Here is a 21,964-nt window from a genome sequence, read left to right on the forward strand (position 1 = left end):
TTAACACCTATTTCCCAAAGTTATTAGGAAGAAAGCGTTTTACAAATCTTAAAGTACTTTACAAATATCAGTCTTATTATTCTTTGAAATTGGATGACCACAGTGCAAATCCTGGTTTTACCAGTTGCTACCTGTTTGATCTTCAGCAATTCATTTCAGTTATTGATTAATTATGCATTGTATTCAAGAAATTCTTACCTTTTCTGAGCCTTCCTTTCCTTACCTACAGAAATAAAGAATTTTAACCCTTAAGTTTTTTCCCCCCAACTAGAAAATCCCCATGATTCTAGGGTCTAGATTCAAATGACACAAAAATTGTATGCCTGAGAGTAAACCATTTTACCTTTTGAGCTAAAGTTTTTCACCTGTAAAATTGGGGATAATAATCCTTGTATTGCCTCCTTCACAGTGATAATGTCAGACGGAAAAGTGCTTTATGCTTTTGAAGGATCTTAGAGCTTTATACTTTTGAAGTATAGTAGAAATGGCAATTACTGCTGTTATTTATTGTAGTTGTTGTTACTAAAATACCCAGTGGTTGTTGTGAGAGGGAAATAGTATTCAGAGAACATGTTATAGTTGAGTTTGGATTACAAGGCACATTCACTGAACTGACAAAACAAGGCAGCAGACCCTATGGTGCAATGAATGAGCTAAAGCATTAGGGCTGCACAGCAAGGTAACACAGTGGATAGAGCACTGGGTTTGGAATCAGGAAGACTCATCTTTGATGAGTTCAAATTCAGCCTTAGACATTTACTAGCTGTGTGAGCCTGAGCAAGTCACTTAATCAACCCTGTTTGTCTCAGTTCCTCATCTGTAAAATGGGCTGGAGACAGAACTGACAAAGTGCACCAGCATCTTTGCCAAGAAAATCCCAAAATGGGGTCACAGGGAGTCAGACAGGACTGAACAACAACAAAGGGGGTAGGAAAAAGGAGAGATCACTGTGTGGTAATGAGGTCAGGGAAAGCTGCCCAGAAAAGGTGGCAAGATTCAAATAAGCACAGTGAAGTTTGGGTGAGGGAGGCTAGAGAAAAGATGAGCAAAAAACACGCTAGTGGAAATAACAAAAGCATGTGTAGGAGACATTGAGAAAACCACCATGACTGAAAATAAAGTTCTTTAGGTTAAGTGAAGTCAGGCCATAGAAAGCTCTAAACACCAGAATGAGGAGTTTAGCTTCTATTCTATAAAGCAATGGGGAGTATTTTGAAAGTTGCTTGTTTTTTTTAAACTCGGTTTTTTTTTAATGTTTGTCCTTCCATCTCTAAGAGAGCCATGATATCAGGGAGGTGATGCCATGACTTGCAAGTGAATTGGATTTAATTGAGGGATGACTGTGCAGTCATCAGCCTCACTTTCTCCTTCAGAGTCAACTGGGTCCAGTGGCCAGATGTAGATCAGGATGACTATAGATGACTTCCTTTAGCACAGAAGGGTGATGTTAAAAGTGGTCTCCTAAGCTGATTAACCTTTTCTAAGTGAGATACCCTTTTCCTCCTAGTCTGATTTCTAAAAAAAATGTTTTAAGCATATTTTGGGTTTTTTTGTTTTTGTTTTTATGTCATTACCACTTATCTCCCCAATTGAGGCATTCTCTATAGGAAAAAACAAAACGAAACAAATACCTATGCCTAATTTTAACTCTCAAAACCAGTTAAAAGTCCATAATCAAATTATCCTTAAGACTGAATTAAACATTGCAAACCTTGCAATTACCACTGGCTAATTTTTTAAATAAAATTTGGTTTATCTAAGTATCAAACTTGAGTAAGCTATCAGATGAAAATGATATTATAGATAGAAGATAGAAAAGTTGGGTTCTACTTTCAAATCTCATTACTTTTTATGATTATGTTTACTTTATGTAATGTATTCCTAACCAGGGAGTATAGAAGTCAGATTTAATGATGCTCTATTATACTGTGGTTGAGCTGGAAATTTCTAGAAGAAAGCAATGCCAGATCAGTCTAATTTGAGGGGAGGTGTAGGGAACTGAGGATCTTTAGTCTGGAAAAGAGAAGACTGAGAGTGATAAGGAGAGGGAAAGCTTTCCTCAGATATCTCTGAAGGGCTATTATGTAAAAGAAGGAGCACAGATGTGGAGCACAGATTGTGAAGTTTCTGAACGCAAAGCTAGAACCGATGAGTGATAATTAATTACAGGAAAACAAATTTCAGCTCAAAATAAGCAATGTTTTCTTTAAAGAATTAGGATTTTTTAATGAGAGGGAACCTGCAAAGTAGTGAATTCCTTTGAATTAGAAGTATTTGAGCAGAAGTTAGATATGATATGCTTAGGGATTTCCTTGACAAGATGGGAGATTGCAATGAAATCTGTTTTGTGATTCAAATAGACTATGCTATTGTATACGTGAGAAACCCAAAATATTTTGAGAGGTGAAAAAAAAGTGATTTTATGGCTATTAAGACATCAAACCAGCCGTTTCCCCTATAATCCCTAAAGAAAGTGGAGGATTTAGGCAATTTAGGACAATGGAATCAGTCCTTTTGGCCTAGGGATCCCATGTTAACTCACTACCTACTATGACATCCCTATGGAAATATCATATTTAAGCATCTTCAATTATTATTATTAGAAATTCCTCATATCTGAGGGGGCAAGAATAAGTATTTCCATGGAATATATGAAGCCATCTCCATACATAAAGTCATTTGTCAATCAAAACATTTTGATAGTGGCTCCTTTCTCCTTCCCTACCACCACCACCAAAAAAAAAAAAAAAAAAAAGATCCGCTAATCTCATGTAATTTCCTTACCTCTCTGAACAATCCAAAACGTCAGCATTGACTGGGGGAGTAATCTTTGTTTTGTGCACTATTGTGGAAAGAACATTGGATTTGGATTGGATTTGGAGATTCCACTTCAGATCTGGACCCAGTTACTTAGTACTTTTGTGATCTCTGGGTCTCAGGTTTCTCAATGGGAGTTGTTTTAGATGGGTTTAAGGTCTCAAAGTCTTTGTATCTACTTAGTTAAAATCTTATGTAAAAATGCAGTGCAACCATCAGCCATACTAGCAGAATAATAGGACATGAACTCTCACACAATTTCCAGCCCCAAACAATGAGTGCCCTAGTTACTGCCATCACCTCACTAAAGTGCTCAGGCAAAAGATTTGCTGAATACCTGGAAAGTAAAAATAAATTGATTCAAGCCCAGAGCTTTTTGGGGAAAAAAAAAAACTTAAAAGGTTGCTAATTTGGTTCCTGAATAGCCTAGTGATAGAACTATTCCCTGACTTTTGTGAGTTGTGCTTTACCCACAATGGGGCTCCTAATGTCCAGGAAGGTAGGGACCATGTTGTGTGTGTGTGTGTGTGTGTGTGTGTGTGTGTGTGTGTGTGTGTGTGTGTGTGTGTGTGTGTCCTCCACAGTCCCTGACACAAAATTATTCAATGTAATTTTGTTGAATCAACAAATGAATAAATTGATTGATGAATGAATTCAATTGAATAATATCACATATTAGGTACCTAAAATGCATAAAGCAGTAGAGACAACTGGGTATAGTGACTAAGGGTGCTGGCTCAGTGATAGGAAGATAAGGGATCTAGTAGTATCTCTAACACTCACTTGAGGTGGAACCATAGGGGAATGACTTGACTTCTGCTGTCCTCAAGCAAATCCCTAGAATTTATCTGATAGCACTGGAAAGAATATGGAGTCTGGAATCATAGGACCTAGGTTCAAACCTTGATTCTGCCACTTATTGGCTAAATGACCTCAGATAGTGACTTTGTCTCAGTTTCTTCATCTGTTAAATGAAAGGATTACCTTCCAATTCTAAATCTAGGATCTTGTGGTCTAATAAGTTATAGACTACTTGCCATTTTCTGGTGGAGGGGACCTCACATGAAAACCAACAAAATTCTTGACCTCAAAGAACTTATGTTTTACTTAGGATAATGATGGGAATCCAATATATACACAGATAAAGAAAATACAAGATATATTGTGAGTAGGGGGTGGGGTGGAAGGGTTGGTAATAGTGAAGAGGGACTCAAACAAAGTAACCTACAAATATTTGATGAGAGAAAGGATTCACTTTCACCTGAAAGGAATAAAGGAAGAAGGTTGCATAGTTGCTGAGCCTTACAAATGAATATGGGGAGAATATTTAATTCAAGCACAGAGAACAGTCTAAGAGGATATACAGAGGTACGAGGGAGCAGGTTGAGTTCAGTGAATAGTTAGCTGGTAGTCCACTTTGCTGGAACATTAAATACAAACAATGAACAAATGGTCCTTCCAGCTCCGTCTAACAGCCAATTACTCCAAATGTTTGTTGTCGAGGACCATGGTACTGGCAGCATTGAAATCAATGATCAGAAGAGAGATCCTCCAGATGTAATATTCAGCTTTGAAAACACTAGACTTTGGATCCCAATATTTGAATGAAGGTCAGGCTTAAATGCCTGTCATTTTTTTTTTCATTTACCCCCCAAACTTTAACCCTTAGTATTTGAGTCCTTTTGTTTCTCTCATTCTGTCTTTTCCCCCTACTTCTCACAATGCTTAACTAGAAGGATCAAAATACACTCATGTATATTGATAGAGAAAAGAAAACAATGAAACCACGTAGCTATTCAAGAACATCTGGATGCAGATGGATAATAACCAGCTGTAAAGAGAAAAATTGAAGAAGTTCACAAGAGTAACCAGACAAATGAGATAAAGGAAACTCACCAAAGTACAACCCCACAGTGTGTTCTCAGCTTCCACTGTTTTTAGGTCTTTCCTGGCTTGGTGACCAAGAAAACCTAGCCAAGTGTAAGTAGGATGGCATAAGGATGATCAGTCTTTAAGCAAGTCGAGATCAATTGGTTAGGAGAAGAAGGGTTAGAATTTGATGCTATGGTTCCTTTACGGGAACCACACTGTGATCACCTTAGTCATGATCATCTGTATTAAGTTAGGGTAACTGACTTAATTTTGATGTGGTAGCCTGACTTACCTAGTGATCTTGTGGGCCTATCTAGGAAATATTCTGATACAAATGTCACCTATTTGTAGAATACTAACTCCTCAAAATCTTTGCCAATTATGGATTGAGAAATGACACATTTCACTGATTTGAAATTTATTTTAATAGATATCTATCTATATGGAGATATATATTATATATATGTATCTGGATACAGATATGTGGGTATATCCACATTGATACAGATATGCTACCTTTTTTAAAATCTATCTGTGGTAACTATATAAATGTGAATATGCACACAGGAGACAAAGCTAAAAGTAGTTTATACGGGGCCAGCCTTTTTCATTAGGAAAAACTGAATTCAGATCCTATCTCTGAAACATACTAGCAGTCCAACTATGAACAAGTCATTTATCCTTTCTTTGCCCTTAGGAACTCAAAGCCTATAAATTTCAGAATAGTGGATCTGTAGTTACAGGGAGTTTCCACACTAGGGGAGTTGCCACATAGAGGAAGTCTTCTCATTAAGTACACATAAACAAACGCATTTTATCTTTCTATACATATGTCTGTGTATCTTGTCACAGATTTCTATTTATCTGATATTAATTTAATGAACCTCTATTATAATGTCATAGAATGTTAGAACTGGAAGACCCTAAAACAATTAAAAATAGAACATAGAATGTTACACGTGAAAGAAAATATATTACAGAATATTAGAACTAGAAGAAACCTTAGAAGAATTAGTATTAAACCACAGAACATTGAATGTCAGAGCTGTAAGATAATTTATATCATAGACTATTAGAATGTAGAATGTCAGGGCTGGAAAGGACCTGAGAGTCTGACCCCTAGCTATGTAACCCTGGGTAGGTTACTTAAATCACTGTACTACATGAACCTCTTTTAAGACTATAAATTGCAGAACACTTTCTTATCTGTATTGATAGAGGGAGTTTACTCCCTGGGAGTCCTCTAAGCCCATAAAATTATAAGACTAGACTAAAATAAAATCAAACATATAGGAATTTAAGGACTTATAATCATAATTTCTACTCCTGTTCCCCAAGTATAAATCAGATACATACCATTTTAAAGCAAGGAGATTACCAGCCCTCTCTCTTATTTTTTAAAATAAAAAAAATGAGGCCACACTGGGGAAGTGACTTATATAATGTCATATGCCTTAGGAGCAGAGAAAGGGACTTTATTTTTGCGTAACACTTGATTTTCTTTTCCTTTTCAATGAAATAACATTATAATCATGTTATTTGTAATTTGCTATCACTTGTCACCTTAGGGTCTTGTTCTTTTAATAGTTTCCACTTTAGGCATACCCTCTGGATATCAGTGTTTTTTACTCTTTTTTATTTATTAGTTAATGCTCTCCTAGCTGAATCTCACTTTGTTATTTCCTGCTTATGTCTAAGCTCTTTTGCATTCTCTGTAACCTTTCTTTCTCCTTGTTTTTATTTAAGACATCTCCTAGTTTCTTTTTATCTGCAGATTTCAGTAAAATATCATGCTGTTTACTACCTCTTCTTAATCATCAGACAATGTATGTGGGTGTGGGTGTGTGGAAGAGGGTGGAGGAAACATGGGGCCAAGATTAGGGGGAACAAGACTGGGATGGTAGAATGGGGCCAGAAAAAGGGGAAGACCCAAGAAAAAGCATTGTTGTAAAAAACCTTGTTGTAACATTTCACTCCTTTGCTTAGTATTGTAAGCCTGAAAAGTGAAGCTTACAACATAAAATATTCAAACTAAAAGTAACCGGCAATTAACCATCCTATGAGCCTCATTTTACAGAAGTTTGAAGGATTATAAATTTAGAGCCAGATGGAACCTCAGAGGCATCTATTCCAACTTCCTCATTTTCTAGATGAGGAAGCAGAGATTCAGAGACGTTACATGATTGGCCCAAGTTCACATCACTGGTAAGTTTCAGAGGCAGGATATAACCAAGATACGCCTGATTTTAAGTCCAGCGTACAATTCACTGAATCAAAGAAGAAAGTATTTACCTTAAGTTCACAGCTGGTAAATGGCAGTTAGGATTTGTACCCAAATCCATATAAATTGATAAGACAATCAAAGCACTCTGTTAAATCTTAACATATTTCATGTTCTTATCCAGAAAACTTTTGTATACTTTTCAAATTCTTTTGAGAGAAATAAAGCTGCATAAACAGCTGAAGGGTGATTTCTCTTTAAAAAAAAATAAATGTTTTTCTGAGAGAAATTTTTTGATGCAAGTTAATAAAATTTTATTTAAAAAATACTTTTCAAACATTTTACAAGAATTTATTTTAATCTTCTTACCACAAATTTAGATTTATAACCCACCTCAGCACAGTATAGTGGAAAGAACATTATTTTAAGAAACAGAAGGCCTAGGTTGTTTTCCCAACTCTGCCATTAACTCACTTTGCAACTCCCTGGGCCTATTTCATTGTCTTTAAACGGAAAATGTTCAAACATTGTTGATTCTTTTCCTAAACTCCTAAGATGTATGGCCTAACATTCCATGTTTAAGATCCCTTACAATTCTAATATTCTGTGTTACATCATTCTAATGTCCCTTCCATCCAATGGTCCTCAATGGTACATTTTTCAGTTAGTATTTTCACTGAAAACTCACTAAAATGACCTTCAAAATACAATTTGGTATAAATTGGGTCCTCCTTGTATTCTATCTAGTGGTATAAGCATCTGTATGTGACCAAAAAAAAAAAAAAGGAACATTATAAGATTGTTGCAAGAAACTGATTCCAAGTCCATAGTATTCTTCTGTGAAATTCCTAAAGTACAATAGACACAGGCTCACTTATTCTCAAATTTTGGTAGCTAACTAGGAGATGTGTTGATAGAGTAGGAAAAGTGATTCCATTTGGTGAGATGTGAATCAATGAAAGACCTGGGAACCAGTGTAAGCTTTCCAAAGTTAATAGACCCCACTGACCTTAGACTTTTATGATGTATGTGAAGCTAATTTGAAGGAATTTGGGAAGTCACCTATTTCTTGCCTTCAATATTCCATTTATACCAAACCAATAGCAGAGACTAACAAGATGTTATTCCTAGTGGTAAGAATTACTAAATATGATCAATAGTCTGAGATGGAGATTAAGTCTTTGAAGATGGACGCTATAGGGCCTGCCTGAATATTTCCATTGCTGAGGAGTTTCACACCCAACCTATCTATCATGGGATAGTTCCTACATAGGTTATTACAAAACTTTGGGGGTTAAGTTATCCCATCTGCCTTGTTCCAAGAATTTGTTACTTGGACGCCAAGCTCTTGCATTTTTGTTCTTTTTCTTTCTTTTTGTTTTTAAAATTTGGATGAGTGCTTATGTGGTATAAAGCTTGTTGTGATTGGAACTATCCCTAGACAAACAGCTGAACTTAAAAATACTATTTATTTTGTCTGATCTGGAAAAAAAAAAAGACACATATATACTTATGTGTCTATGTATAGATGTGTATTTATGTGTGTGTATATATATATATGTATATGATATACATATTTATATATACAGATAGATACATATGGATAGAGAAATAGATATTGATACATAGATGTCATTGTGCTAAAGAGGAATTATCTGGTGCTAATCAGATGTTATTAGAGTTGACAGTGGAAAGCTATATTAGAGATATGTCATCTATACTTCAATGAATATCCTTAAGTATTAAAGTTTAATTCAAGAGTTTAGTATACCATAAGTTAGGTAATATTGTTCATAGTGTGGAAGACTATCCATCCTAAAAAACGTCCATGCACCGTCTGCCTTCTTTTGACTCCCTGGCACATTCATCGCCCTTCTAAAATAAGGGACTTTCATCTTTTCTTCCACAGATAGTCATATTTCTCAGTGGGCCAAGCTCTTGGCAGTACTTTTAGCTTCCAAGACAATATTTCTTCACTTTTCATTCTGGTGGTTATTGAGAAGACTGAAACCAGAAATTTCTAGTTTACTAATGGGGTTTTTTCTTTTTTAGGAGAATGGGATCTTGTATTACCTAAACCTTCTTTAGGTTCTAACTGGCATTTGAAAGATGTTCTAAGCTAGAGTTGCTAATTGCTAGCATTGGTTCCTAAACCTTCAGCAGTCTCCTATACCTTCTTCTTGGGGGTGGCCATATTCCCCTTTTGACTTTTTCCATTGTACTTGCCAGATCCTCAGCCCCTTGGCTATTCATGCCTTAGTTCAGTTTGGGAGATGACCAATTGCTAATTGATTTTAGGGCAATTTAAAATTACCAGTCCTGATGAAAATTTAAATTGAAGCTAGTTAAACAGTCCAATGAAAAAGATCATTTGGAAGGGAAGAGTGATGGAAAGAGGGTAACTGAAATATCACATCCAGGATAAATAATTAGAATGACTGGGTAAGTCAATGATTAGCAAATTGCCTTAGATTAGCTTTTCAATAATATGGATTTGTCCCCATAGGCACTTGATTAACTGTTCTGACAACATGGCTAACCTCCCTACCCCTATTTTGCTTCTAAGAAACATACATAATCATTGACATGGTACCATGGAAAAGATGCAAGATTTTGAGTCAAAGATCTGGGTTTGAATACTACTTCTGTTACATACTACTTGGGTGATCTTGAACAAAATCACACTTAACCACTTTGGGTTTTAGATTCCTCATCTGTAAAATGACGAAGATGGACTAGACAGTCTTTAATATACTCTCTAACTCTAACTGGTCTTATGACCTGGAAATTGTCTTGGAATGAACTGGAGTAAAATCTATAGACAGAATCTATAGCCATGAAGACCATCTTGGGGTCATAGAATTCTGAGAATGGAATGACTCTTAGAGACGATTAGCCCAGCCTCTTGCTATACGTGGAAAGAAGTTTTACCATATTCCCAACAAGTGATGATTAAGCCATAGAATTTAGAACCTTTAAAATAAATCCTAGACTTTACTATTAATATGATTGCCTCTGAGGTTTGGTTTTTCCACCTTTCAAATGGGGTAACGATTCTCACCCTTTCCAAGGTTTTTTGAAGGCAAAGACTGAAGTATTCTTTGGCCAATATAGTCTACTGCACTAGTATTTTAAAGAAAAAAATGAGGAAAACAGGCATCCTCCTTATTAGACCATTTTCAGCAAGTCTCTGGTTGTCTTAGCAGTGGACATGGGGGAAAATCATTATTGGCAGATTTCTGTTCAACTAGAGAAGAGACAATTACTTAATACCACCACACCCATATCAATTCTGTTAGCCAAATGCGGGGCTCTCTTAAATCCTCAATTAAATGGACAGGAATGGAGCCAAAAAAGAGACTTGTCTTACACTGAGAGAGTACAAGGGGAATTAGAGTACTAAGTTTGCTGGTTGAAATCATGACATTAAGCTGGTAGCCACTGGGTGTATTTATATGGACACCTTGGAACTAGGAATAAGTGACAGAAGCAGGATTTTGAACCCAGGTTTCCTGACTCCGAAACTGCTATTCTTTCCACTCTCCTCCCCCTCCCTGTCCGTCCTTTTCAGAGAAAGACAGAGTTGGAAAGGACCTTAGAGATTATAAATCAAACCTCTTATTTTAAAGACCAGGAAAATAAAGTCCAGAAAAGGGAAATTACTTGCTTAAGGTCACACATAATTGGAACTAGAACTTAAGTGTCCTGACTCCCAGTTCATACTTGGGCATTTACATAGCTTTGAGAAAAATACAGTTGCTCATGGGATCCCATTGTAGTGTATGAACAATTTATGACCTGAATCTTAATTCAAAGGCATTCCTATAAAATGCCTTCACATAACAAAGTAGCATCATTGTAGTTACTGAACTATAATGAGAAGAGCCCCCTAGAAGAAGGGTCAGGAGATGGCAGTTCAAGTTCTGGCTCCTTGGACCAGTCTGTGAAGTTCTTAGGTTCTCCTCAGCTCCTCATCTGTAAAATGAAGGGATTATAGTAGATCTCTAAAGTCCTTTCCTACTCTGAAATTCCATGAATCCAACCATCTCTAGATGTTTCACAAATATCCAGTGAATAAAATTAAATTCCATGGAATAAAATTAAATTAAATTCAGCAGACCTTCATTGGGTAGGAAGATACATCTTCAAGTAGAAAGAATACTGAATGTATTCAGATGATCTGAATTTAAATCCTACATCTAACATTTACTAGCTGTGTGACATTGGGCCAGTCATTTCATTCATGTCCTTGGGCCACCAGTTCCCCATCTGTAAAACAAGGGGTCTTAGACTAAATGTGTATACTCTGATGTCTTTTGAAATACCAGGTTAAATTAGAGTTCGTGTTTTATCCTTAACTAGAAGGATGATATGCCCTCATCAGAAACAGGGACCTTTGAAAGTGAGGGAGGTTAAGATGGTAAATTAGAAAAATAAAAGCTTTCCCCAGTGGTTTCTAACACATTTTTTCATTTTCCCCCTAGCTTTTGAAAGGATTTAATCCCTTGTGGAGTTGGACACATACAACCAATGACCCCTAGGTCAGTAGTAGCAAGAAAGAATGGAGGGGAGACCCTATCTAGGTAATAGGGTCTTGTTTAGAGAAGGGACCTCCAGCAGGCTTGTTCAACAAGATCTTGGCAGTGAAGTGGATAATCTCCATGAAGTTCAGAAAACTGTCTCTCTGTTTTCTTCCTCCCTCAGGCTCTACTGACTCCAAGCAGACAGATTTATTGGGGTCTTGAGCATGATCAGGAAGAAATTAGCCTCTGTAAGAATTCCATGAGATTCAGTGTGGTGGAGAGGATAGACAGCTGGCCTCTGAGTCAGAAAGACTAGAATTCGAGGCCTGCCCAGCACACAGACTGGCAGCATCATTCTAAGCAAGTCACTTAACCTCTTGGTGCCTTAAGCAATACTCTCAAACTATTAACTGCAGAGGAATTTCTACAGTGGGAATTCCCTACACTGATGAAATCACTGGTCTGGAAAAAAACACACACACACACATGCACATATACTCACATAAACATGTACATGAAGATACACATTCATACTTACACACATATACAAACAAATTCTCTCTCTCTCTTTCCAGCACACATACATACACACACACACACACACACACACACACACACACACACACACACACACACACACACACACACACACCAAGATTATAGAAATCAGAGATTTCCTTTTCATGAGTTGAGGCATCTGACTCTAGCAGATCTAAGGCTTTGTTTCTACCTATCATAGGATCTTACAATATATTAGGGGAGGAAGGAGGCCTTTGGCTCAAATAACAACATAAGAAGCCCTTTTATGCCAGTCATCATGAATCTGAGGGTGTGTGAGCAGGGAGGGAGTGATTAAGCTTTTCATAAATTTGCTTTTTCTTTCATTTAAATAGGCCCCTGATGTTTGGCAGGGTAAGAGAAGGGTTTCGAGTGTAGGGAGGGTTTCCTACAGTTTGTGCCTTAATACTTTTAATTCCTATTGTGGGTAGTCGCACACTCTTTAGTAATGTTCTTTGAAATCTGAATATGCTAGAGGAACACGAGAAGATCAGTGTATTGCTCTCCCTGCCCCACTCCCCCTTTCATGTTTTGGACAAATGTATATCTTTGTCCCCCAAAAAAGTAGCCTGAAGGCCCATACATGCATAGAGCTATGATCCAGTGTGTCAGCACACTCAGATTGATTAGTCCTTTCCTCTCTAACACCACAGGGGGAAAGGAAGAATCAAGGGTAATTAACCCCAGAGCTGGCCCACCTGGGCACACTTGGTTCACACGATGCCTTTGAAATCAAAAGATCTAGATAACAGAATCACAAGATATTAGAATGAGAATGGACTACAGAGATAATCTGGTCAAGACTTTTTCCTATTACGATGGAGAAACTGAGGCCTATGTAAAGTAACAGAATTGCCCAAGTTCATAGTTGATAAATGGTATAAACAGGATTTGAACCTACATTTTCTATCACTTGGGATATCAGTAAGGACAACTTGGTGGTGCAATGTGTAGAGTGCCAGACCTGGATTCAGGAAGACTTTTATCTTTATGAGTTTAAATCTAGCCTCAGAAACTTACCAACTGTGTGACCCTGGGTAAGTCACTTAGCCCTTTTTGCCTCAGTCCCTCATCTATAAAATGAGATGGAGAGGGAAATGGCCAACCATTCCAGTATCTTTGCCAAGAAACCCCCAAAAGGGATCACAAAGATTTGGACATGAGTGAAACAACTGATCAACAAAGGTACCCAATGTTGACTTTTCTATTGACTCTAACAGGAATATCATGCATAAGTCCGATATTTTCTAAAGATCTTTCCCATATATTCTCATCATCACTACCCCTATCATCATCATTATTATTGATGACACTATGAATAAGACAGAGAGCTTTGTTGCTCTTTACTGAACACTTTTAAGGCTTATGAAGCACTTCACATGAATTTTAGATATCGTTTGAGACTCGTAACACCCCTGTGAGGTAGAGGGGCAGGTGTTACTGTCCTCATTTTATGAAAGCTTGAGTCTCAAGAAAATGGCATGGTTAGTCACATCGTTCAAATCTTGGTCTTCGACTTCCTACAGGACCAGTCCTCTTTTCTGTAAGGCCATGGTACCTTTTGGCCTCAGGGCTCAGTGGGAGGTTTCATCTGATGCTTTCTTTCTATTTTTACAGTTCTATGATCTCATGTCTTAATTATGCTGACGTTTCAGTCCAGCCAGTGGTCCACAATTAAAAGAGAGCCCCGGTAATTCACTTACTTGCAGAAGATACAATTCCATTTCCATTGTCTTTTAGAAGAGGTATCCAGGAAGTGATGTATAGAAGCATTCTTGAGAAAAAAAATTTAAATTAAAAAAAAGAATATGGGGAGGAGTGACGTTACAGATGGTCATGATTAGATGAGATTCCATTTTTATCATATATAAGTTGGCTCCATGCCATGAGAGATGTATGCTACAGAGACGCAGATCATATTTCTGTCATCAGTCCAGACTCTTTCCCTCAGGCATGTTATTGGTCACTGGAGTCCCCAGCTGGAAATAGCCCATCATTAAATAATTGAATTATAATGAATTGATTTATTCTGGCTCTTGTGATGGTATTTTACTGTATAAACTGTTTATAGAAGTAAACAGGGGCCTGAAGAAGTTGGAAAAGAATCAAAATTCAGCTGACATTATACTCAGTGACTCTTATTTTGCAGATAGTTAGTCATCCTAAGAATACATCAGAAAGCTCAGGCCTGTAAGGAAGTATCATCTAGTGGAATAAATGCTGGATTTAAAACCAAGAAGTTCTGGGTTCAATCCCACCTCTGACGCTTATTAGCAGTGACACCTCTGGCAATTCATATTAACTCTCTGAGCCTTAGTTTACTCATCTGTAAAATGAACAAGTTGAAGTTGATGATCTCTAAGGTCCCTCACAGTTCCAAGTCTATGATGATATGAACTGTAAGTATTATCTAGTTTAACTCTTTCATTTTCAAGGTGAGAAAACTAAGGCCCAGAGAAGAGATATCACTTCTTCAATGCCCTATCAATAGTAGTAAGTAGTTGGGGTAGACTTTGAAGTTGGGTCCTCCAATTCTAGAATCACTGTTTGTTCTATTACAACAAGCTTATTTCTTCCTCCTTTATGGACTTTTCCTAAGTAGGCAAAATTGTGTTGCCTGATAATGACTCAAGACAATACTTGCCATTGTGTTACCTGATCATGGAGTTTTAAAATACTTTCCAATTCATGTCAGAGAATTTCTTTTTCTCCCCCAATTTATTTATTTATTTTTAGTTTTCAACATTCATTTCCACAAAATTTTGAGTTCCAAATTTTCTCCCCATCTCTCCTCTCCCCCACCCCAAAACACCGTGCATTCTGATTACCTCTTCCTCCAATCTACCCTCCCTTCTATCACACCCTTCCCTTCCCTTCTCCACATTTTCTCTCTTTTCTTGTAGGGCAAGATAGATTTTTATGCCCCATTACCTGTATTTCTTATTTCCCAGTTACATGCAAAAACAGTTCTCAACATTTTTTCCTAAAATTTTGAGTACCAACTTCTCTCTGTTCCTCCCTCCTCACCCATCCCCACTGAGAAGGCAAGCAATTCAATATAGGCTATATATGTATAGTTTTGCTAAAGACTTCCACAAGAGTCATGTTGTAAATGACTACCTATATTTTCCTCCATCCTATCCTGCCCCCTCATTTATTCTATTCTCTCATTTGATTTTATCCCTCCCCAAAAGTGTTTACTTCTAATTATCCCCCTCCTCTCTTTTGCCCTCCATTCTATCATCCTCCCCACATCCCACTTATTCCTTTCTCCCCTACCTTCCTGTAGTGTAAGGTAGATTTTCATACCAAATTAAGTGTGCATGTTATTCCCTCCTTAAGCCAAATGTGATAAGAGTAAGCTTCACTTTTTCCCTTTCACCTTTCTCTTTTTCCCTCCATTGAAAAATCTTTTTCTTGCCTTTTTTATGAGAGGTAATTTGCCCTGTTCCATTTTTCCCTTTTTCCTCCCAATATATTCCTCTTTCACCCCTTAATTTTATTTATTTAGATATCATCCCTTCCTATTCAACTCACCCTGTGCCCTGTCTGTCTCTCTCTCTCTCTCTCTCTCTCTCTCTCTTTGTGTGTGTGTGTGTGTGTGTGTATGTGTGTGTATAATCCCTCCAACTTCCCAAATACTGAGAAAAGTTTCAAGGGTTACAAATATTATCTTTCCATGTAGAAATGTTAACAGTTCAGCTTTATAAGTCCCTTATGATTTTTCTTTCCTGTTCACCTTTTCATGCTTCTCTTGATTCTTGTGATTGAAAGTCAAATTTTCTATTCAGTTCTGGTCTTTTCATCAAGAATGCTTGAAAGTCCTCTATTTCATTGAATGACCATTTTTTCCCTTGAAGTATTATACTCAGTTTTGCTGGGTAGGTAATTCATGATTTTAGTACTAGTTCCTTTGCTTCTAGAATATCATATTCCAAGCTCTTCAATCTCTTAATGTAGAAGCTGATAGATCTTGTGTTATCCTGATTGTATTTCCACAATACTCAAATTGTTTCTTTCTAGCTGCTTGCAATATTTTCTCCTTAACTGGGAACTCTGGAATTTGGCTACAATATTCCTAGGAGGTTTTCTTTTTGGATCTCTTTAAGGAGGTGATTGGTGAATTCTTTCAATATTTATTTTACCCTCTGGTTCCAGAATGTCAGGGCAGTTTTCCTTGATAATTTCATGAAAGGTGATGTCTAGGCTCCTTTTTTGAGTAGTCCCATCATTTTTAAATTGTTTCTCCTGGATCTATTATCCAGGTCAGTTGTTTTTCCAATGACGTATTTCACATTGCCTTTATTTTTTCATTCTTTTGGTTTTGTTTTGTAATTTCTTGGTTTCTCATAAAGTCATTAGGCTCCATCTGCTCCATTCTAATTTTTAATGAATGATTTTCTTCAGTGAGCTTTTGAACCTCCTTTTCCATTTGGCTAATTCAGCTCTTTAAAGCATTCTTCTCCTCATTGGCTTTTTGGGCCTCTTTTCCCATTTGAGTTAGTCATTTTTAAAGGTGTTAATTTATTCAGCATTTTTTTGGATCTCCTTTAGCAAGCTGTTGACTTGCTTTTCATGATTTTCATACATCACTCTCATTTCTCTTCCCAATTTTTCCTCCACCCCTCTTACTTGATTTTCAAAATCCTTTTTGAGCTCTCCCATGGCCTGAGACCCTTGCATATTTATTTTGGAGGTTTTGCATGCAGAAACTTTGACTTTTAGGTTTTCCTCTGAAGACCTAAATTGTTCCTCCTCATCCAAAAGGATGGAAGAAAATAGCTGCTCACCAAGAAAGTGACCTTCTACTGTCTTATTTTCTTTCCCTTTGGGGGCATTTTCCCAGCCAGTTACTTGACTTTTAAGTTCTTTGTCAAGGGGAGCATATACTCTGGGGACCTGTAAGTTCTCAGTTCCTCCAAGGTGGCCCAGTCAAGGGAGAGGAGTTTATTCCTCTCCTGGTCTATGCTCTGGTCTGTGAGCAGGATTCCCTCTCCAGAGCCTCTGCCAACTCCACTGCCAGTCAGCACTCTTCCTCACCCCAGGGCCCCCACTCAGGACTGAGAATCAGATCAGCTGCTGAATTCCCCCAGGGGCTTTATGCCAGGGCTCCAACAATGGAAGCTGCTGCTGCCTGGGGCTGGGGCTAGACCACTGAGTTCCCTTCTCACCCAAGTGAGACAGCTTTCTCACTGACCTTTTAAGTTGTCTTTGGCATTTGTGAGTTGAGGAATCAGGGACCCACATCTCTACTGGTGGCATGGTGCCTTGAAGCCCACTCCAGTCCTGTCCTTGCTGCGGCATGGCCCACACTGAGCTATGCACCTGTGCTGGGCTGCTCTCCGCTCCCCATGTCAGAGATTTTGTGTCTTCAATCCTTTCATTTCTAATTAAATGGGAGGAAAAATCTGCCATTTAAAGTAACATTTAGATGGCAAAGTTTCCTAAATAGAATGGACACAACTTTAATATAATCTCTTAAAGACTCTTCCTCCAGGCCATTCTTGTGTCACATGTTTGAGAGGCAGCCATCATTGTTGATACAGTGCTGGACCTGGAGTCATGAAGAGCTGAGTTCAGATCCTGCATCTGGAGCTTACTTTCTATGCGATCGTAAATGATTAACTTAATCATGAACAACTCTCCAAAGACTATAAATTTTAAGATAGATTGCTGTTACCTGTCAGGGAATTCCCAAACCAACTAAATCACAGGTTATTAACCTATATTTGAGACAAGTTGAGTGGTAATGCAAATATATTTTCCTTGGGTTATTTCAATGAATTTGGCTGCTTCTGATTGTTACAAAAGTAGATGTCACCCTTTAAGATTTATCTAGCAATTGTTGTCCTTCTGTGACTTTAAGACATAAAGATGATTTATTTTATTTATGTCTGTATGGATATATATATATATCCATATCGATACATACACACATATACCTATACACACACACACACACACACACAAACACACACTGTGTATATGAAAACACTGTGTAGAAATGTCTCACATATAACATTTTAAACTGTATGAAACATTTTCCTCACAGTGTGAGTTACGGTAGTATAAACATAATTATCCCCATATTTACCAATAAAGAAACTAAGGCTCAGAGTGGCTGAGTGAATTGTTCAATGTCACATAGCTAGTAGGTAACAAAATGTAGATTTGAACTCAGATCCTTTGGATCCAGTGTCCTTGCCACAGTGCAAAAAACTTCTACTTATATTCTACTTATTATTCTACTTATAATATTCTACTTATAATCATAATTCCAAACATAGACTAGTACTTTTATTTTCATAGCATAGTAAAAATCATTCCATTCTGATTAATATGGTTATGATTACAATGCAATTTAGAAAACACCCTCCCGAGGATCACTTCCATACTGTAATCTTTTGAAAATGTATATGTTTGTTCTGTTTTTGGAATGCACCACTATGACTATTTTCAATACTTATTTCTTAGTTTGAACTGAAATGCAATGAAAAATACGGAGGTTCTATTAATGTGGAAGGCATCATCACAACTCAAAAGTTTAAGATGTGTACAAAAATCTATCACAATAACAAGGAGTAAATGTGTTCTGCTATTCCTCTAACAGGATGAAAACCCTGCTCACTCTTGAATTACCTGAAACACCAGGAAGAAGTGAAGTTTTTACCCTAAATTATCCAAATACACGAATAACCAACTATTCTCATTTTTTCCCCTGTTTAACTACATTATATTATTAAAAAAAAAAAACTGTGGGAACCTACAATGTGTCTTTTACTGAACAGGCGGCTTACAATCATGTTATATGAATATCATTTAAAAGAGTAGGAGAAGGACTGAAAGAGGAAAAGAGGAAAAAAGCACAAAGAAATTGGATCCAAGGAAGTGCCCTATCAATTGGAGAATGGCTGAACAAATTCTAGTATGTGAACATAATAGAATATTATTATGCTGTAAGAAATGATGAAAGAGACAATTGCTGAAAATCCTCTGTGGTATGAATTGAGGCAAAGAGAGGAAGGAACATAATCAAGGTAACAGTTTTTACAAGGACAATAGTATAATAAAGAAAACAACTTTGAAAGCCCTAAGAGCTATAATAAATAAAATCTATCTCCAGAGGACCTGTGAAAATGTACATCTACCTCCCTGAGAAGTGATATTCTCAAGGTGCCGAAATAGACACTTACACATACATGTCTGTATATGTGTATGTATGTTCATATATGTGTGTATGTATGCATGTATACCCAGAAGAGAACAGAAGGAAATACAGAAAATAGCACAAACAAGCTGGACAGTTTTGAAAGCAATGTGTGGAATTATTAAATGTTTGTTTTTAAGGACAAGGTATGAAATGGAAGTTCAGGCCATTACATAGTGTTTTTTACGTTCTGCTATATATATGTATGGAAGTGCTCTTTTTTTGGTGTTTTAAGTTCAGAATAAAAATACAATGAAAAAGTAGAATATTTTGGGAGAGGAATCATGATTACTGACAGCTTCAGATATTTGAGGAATCATCATGTGAAAGAGGGATTAGACTGGTTTTGATAGGCCTACAAGGGCAGAAGTTATAAGGAGACAGATTTCTAACTCAATATTGGCACGTGCTTCCCAAGAAGTACCATTGTCCAAGGTCATGTCTTCCCTAGCATTTTCAAATGCATTCTGGATGCTAGTTTCCTTAAAGATGTAGAGAAAGATTCCTGCTTTAGACAAGGGTTAGAAAGGCTCTCACAAGGTCCTTTTTTCAAACTCTTCAATTCTTTGATTCTAATGCCAGACAAACAAGTGAGAAAGACTCCCACATGCTTTCCCCCTTCACTTATCTACCTTCTGCAGATGAGCCCAGCCGATGCTATTTCCATGATGGAGATGGGGTGTGTGAAGAGTTTGAGCAAAAGACCAGCATTAAAGACTGTGGAGTTTACACACCTAAAGGTTTCCTGGATCAGTGGGCATCTAATGCTTCCGTCTCACATCAGGACCAGAAGTGCCCAGGTTTGGTCATCATTGGCCAGCCAGCTGCATCACAGGTAAGAGACAAGGCCCTAGCTATTATTGATAGAAGCTTATTGTCTTTACTGTTATAACTCCCCTTAAATGAATGATTCTTTAAGTTATTCTTTAGTGCAAATAAACTCTTATGATGATTTTGTAAAGCCAATATTCTCCAAATTATACAGATTTCATAACGTGAATCTTAACTTCTAAGGCTATTCATTAAGACCCTCCAACCATTTGGTCCCTACCTTTTATTTTTAATCCTGTATCCCAATTCTATATATTTATGGACATCCCTGACCCAAGGGACCTCTTCTCAGACAGTTCCTTTCTCTACTCTCCAGCAGATAGAATACTGATTTAGACTCTTGACTCTGCTGGTTATGACCTATGTCCTTGGACACATCACTTAACCTGCTAGTACTCTGTTTTGTTAACTATAAGATGAAGGGTTGGACTACATGACCTCTAAAGTCTCTCCTAGTCCTAACTCCTGTGATCATTACATAAAATCTCTCTCCTGTCCTCTATGCAGTCTAGCCTTCAAGGCCCAACTCTGGAGCTTGCTTCTTTGGAGGCTTCTCTGATTATCTTAGCCCAAAGTGATCTCTCCTTGGATATAGCTCAAAAGACTTAATGTCTTTCTTCTTCATTTGACCCCCACTGTGTATTGTTAGATGGTGTTAGTCTATTTTTCTTGTGCATATGTTTTGCATTTCTAAGACCTTTCCTTTGAGAGTGGTAGTGTGGATATATGAGCAGAGCCCTGGAGGAGGAATTGGAAGATCTGAGCCCAGTCCCGGACTCACTCTGCCTTTTCTCTCTTAGGCAAATCAGTTTCTCTCTGTAGACCTCAGTTTTCCCATCTGTTAAAATTAGACCAGATAATTACTCAAAGCCTTCCTGCTTCTTAAGCTCTTCACCCAGCAAAGAGAGCTCTTTGAAGAGGAAAAAAAGAAAAAGCAAAAGTCCAATCACAGGAAGAAGACTTCTGAAACAACAAAAAAAATATTCTTTCTGAAAGTTTCTGGGCTGTGTGTGGGGTGAGGGGGGTGTGGAGGGTTGGAGGGTGGAGAATGTCCATCTTAATCTCTTGTTAGGAAAGACAGCTTACAAAAGCCTCTCAGTTTATCCATTCTAGCCATCAACATCTTAACTAGAGGATCTGACAGGGTGAAAATTAGCCTCCCAGCCTCCTCTAATCATCTTGTACAATAATCAAGGGCAAGACTGACACCTCCTTCTCCATTATCTGATGGGGCACCCAACCTTCCCAGAGAGTACTTCACTTTGATGTTCAGGGATAGTCTTGGTGATGAATTATGTGTGTGTTGTGAGATTCTGGCTTGCGTTGTTTATTGAGTTTTTTGCTATTTAGCCTTGAATTGTTGAATTCAAGAACATTTCTGTTGTCTTTTCTCAGGTCTGTTGGGGTAGGTAATTATTATCTCACTTGCTAGAAAGTGTCCCTGCTTTGTACTGATTTTATTGCAACACTTTTAGCTACAGCTAAAGTCTGTAACAAAATTATATCCAAACCCATTATAAAAGGCTATCGTAGGCTCCGTTGGAATGATGTTTATTGTATTGAATAATTATTTCCCTGTCTTTCTTTTCCATTCCTCAAACATATAGAGGCAATAAAAAAAGAATATTGATTTTTTTAGGAAGAGACAGTTGCCTACAGTTTCCATTTGTACCTTCTTCATTCATATTGGGGAATCAACCAGTGTATTTAATGATTCAATCAAGAAACATTTATTAACTACATACTACTGTATGCCAGACAGTGTGTTTGATGCTGGAGTATTGTGAAAAGGGCATTGATTCTAGAATCACAGAACCTGGGTTCAAAACCCTGCCCACTGACATTAACTGTGTGACCTTAAGTTACTTAACCTCCCTGAGCCTCAGTTTCTTCATCTGTAAAATGAAGGGATTTTACTGATTTCCCTTGTAGCTC

At 37.4% G+C, this 21,964-nt stretch overlaps 1 protein-coding gene across 3 annotated transcripts in view; it reads left to right on the forward strand.

Annotated features, from left to right (window-relative positions):
* PAPPA (pappalysin 1) overlaps positions 1-21,964 on the forward strand; it is a 287,476-nt gene that overhangs the window by 146,398 nt on the left and 119,114 nt on the right. For all 3 annotated transcript variants that reach the window (XR_011972082.1, XM_072631746.1, XM_072631747.1), the window contains one exon: positions 19,840-20,033. Coding sequence is in view for 2 of the 3 variants with exons in the window: in XM_072631746.1 (XP_072487847.1) it covers positions 19,840-20,033 (194 nt within the window). In the remaining variant the exon portion in view is untranslated. The remainder of the gene's footprint in view (positions 1-19,839; positions 20,034-21,964) is intronic.

This window comes from Notamacropus eugenii, chromosome 1, assembly GCF_028372415.1.
Source record: "Notamacropus eugenii isolate mMacEug1 chromosome 1, mMacEug1.pri_v2, whole genome shotgun sequence".
NCBI lineage: Eukaryota > Metazoa > Chordata > Mammalia > Diprotodontia > Macropodidae > Notamacropus > Notamacropus eugenii.